Genomic DNA, 2,625 nt, shown 5'->3' on the forward strand with positions numbered 1-2,625 from the left:
AAAAAAAAAAAAAAAAAAAAAGCAAAGCTGCTTTCATCAGTTTTATGTGGGTAGAATAGCTTGTTTAAAGAGTGATAGCTATAAAAACATCTACTTAACTGATATAAAACATCCTTGTTCTGCTGAAGCTACAACCACAGAAGCAAAACTAAAAGCAAAATAAATGTTTGGCACGTCTAGAGTAAGCAAGCCCTACTGTCCCCACACGCTTTCAGGTACTCATCCTTGCTCTCTCCTTCCTGTATAGGGTTTACTTCTCTCTCACTTGTGCCAAAGATGTGCGCTATATTATCTAGATTTTCTAAATATATATAAAAACATGAACAGAGGCAGGTAACATAAAGCCAAGCAAGTCAGCATAACTGAGGAGAGAGTCACCTCAGGCCCAGAGAAGGTGGAACAAGTAACCCAGAACTTCTGCCACCACTTGAATAGAAATGCATGGCAATGGCCTTAGAGATGGCCAAAAAGGACCATGCTGTCATCTCCATCCATACTGACCCAACTGAATGCTGGGAGGGGACTTAAAAGTGTGACTGTCTTGTGAGCATACAGCATTTAATACTAAATATTTGCTTTTTACTTGCAACAGGGTAAGAGTATTGCACTAAGGATGAACCTCCAACAAACAGCTTAAGAATCCACACTCCAGCGGCACAAACAGGCACACAAACAAATCCAGGATGTTATGTGATTCACTTCCTGAAGCTGCAGCTTCAGGCTGAACAGGCCTGGCATAACCTCAGCTTCCCTCAGTCCTCCAGTTCATTCCCATTCCTTCCGCTGTGCCATGTGACTGTCACAGCATGGACACAGGCTCCCTGGAGCTGCCCACTGCGATCACACGCATTTTATTGACGGGGAGTGGGACTGCATGTTGGGACTTACCTCCTCTTGAGCCGAGGGACTCATGTGAACGGATGAGGCTTCCACTTTTTCCCAGAGGTGTCTTTTAGACACATAGTAATTAGGAAGTTTTTCTGCAAACTTGCAGAGTGACAAAGTCCAAAGGAGGATCGTGTACCTTCTAAGAATGTATTTAAAAATAATGCAACTATGCTGTTTGGGAACAAAGGTGCCCTTCCTTATGGAGAAGTTACATTTACAGTCCATTTCTGCTCTTCATCAGCAGAGACAACCTTCCACATACAGAGCATGGCTGAGCCAGCAGTGTCTGCCTGAATCATCCCATACCCTGAAATAAGAGCATGCAGGTATAAAGTCCTTTCCCGCTGTTAACTGGTGTAACTGGTGCATCAACCTCTGCAACAGTGATGAAATTTTAGTGCATTCACAGAGAAATCGTTCAAAGTTCCAGCTGCCTTTCCACTGGAATTTCCAGTTTCGTTCAAGCTTTTTTTTTTCTCCCTCCTGAACATTTCACATGAGTTTTCCAAAATTTATCTTGGTAACTGTAAAAACACCTAACTTGGATAAAACTTGTCATGTCTTATTGCAAATCAGACTTTTTTTTACTGCAGATCAGGCAATCCAGGGACACAATCTTCTCAAGAGAAAAAAAGTTAAAATTAGAACTGTTTTCTTCCTAGAAATGATTCTTTAGATTTTCCTTCAAAAAGCTGCAATCCAAATCAAGACTTTTCTACACAATAACTAGCTTCTTTCCCAGCAGCACTCCGACAATGCCTCTTTGATCCATCTGTTTTACCAACATGAGTCCAGGGTATGACGCATGGCCCCAGATGCGGGAGCTCTTGCCGAGTGGCATGCAGAGCAGCCAGAAGCCCAACCGCCCCTCGCAGCCCTTCTCCACCAGCCTGGGGGCCTGTGGAGGTCGGCCACCACCTCAGAGGCCACCTTGAGGGACCGCAGCCTGCACCCGCAGTGCCAGGAGATCAGAAGGGCACAAGGCAGAGGCCGATGGAGGGATGGCCGTTAGCTCCTCCCGGCAGACACTGCATGCGAGGGCCAGTGTGAGGAGCCGAGGGTGTCCGTAGAAGGATGGAAGCCCTTGGGAGGCACAGGCCCTGACACCCGCTCCCACAGTGGGCGCGCAGCCGTTGGGCAGCCTCACACATGGCGGTTGGGCGACGCTCCTCGCGCACGGCCGTTGGGGCGACGCTCCTCGCGCGCGGCCGCGGGCGGAGGATCTTTCACAGGCGGCCGTTGGGCGGGGGGTGTCTCACCCGCGGCCGTTGGGGCAGTTTTCCCCGCGGCCGTTGGGGCGGGGCCGCTCCCCGGCGGCCGTTGGGGGTCGCCGCTGGCGCGCGGCCCCGCGGGGCTCGCGCTGTGTCCCGCCCTCGGCGGCCCCGTGATGGTGGAGGCGGGGCCGGGCGGTCGCTCGACCGGCGCCCCGGCGCCCGCCGCGGTGCTATGGGCCGCGCCATGGGGCTAGCCGGGCTGCTCGCGGGGCTCTTCCTGGTCTCCGCCGTGCTGCTGGGCACCGGCGTCCGCCACGGCGTGCCGTGGGCCAGGGCCGAGCCCGAGCTGGAGCCGGAGCTGGCCGAGTGGGACCCGGCCTCGGGCGCCCTCGCCGAGGACGCGCTGTGGCCGCTGCCGCAGTCGCTGCGCACGTCGCCCCGCCAGCTGCGGCTGGCCCCGGAGCGCTTCCAGATCGTGCACGGCGCCGGCTCCTCGGCGGGGCCGGCCTGCTCGCTCCTGCAG

The 2,625-nt window shown here is 53.7% G+C and overlaps 1 protein-coding gene across 1 annotated transcript in view; it reads left to right on the forward strand.

Moving 5' to 3' along the window:
• The first annotated feature begins 2,334 nt into the window (after positions 1-2,334).
• Positions 2,335-2,625, forward strand: part of HEXB (hexosaminidase subunit beta) — a 15,265-nt gene continuing 14,974 nt past the window's right edge. The window contains exon 1 of the mRNA XM_026036399.1: positions 2,335-2,625. This exon is cut by the window's right edge and continues 10 nt beyond it. Coding sequence (XP_025892184.1) covers positions 2,335-2,625 — 291 coding nt within the window.

This window comes from Nothoprocta perdicaria, unplaced genomic scaffold (assembly GCF_003342845.1).
Source record: "Nothoprocta perdicaria isolate Ctin4 unplaced genomic scaffold, notPer1 scaffold_1, whole genome shotgun sequence".
Classification (NCBI taxonomy): Eukaryota; Metazoa; Chordata; class Aves; order Tinamiformes; family Tinamidae; genus Nothoprocta; species Nothoprocta perdicaria.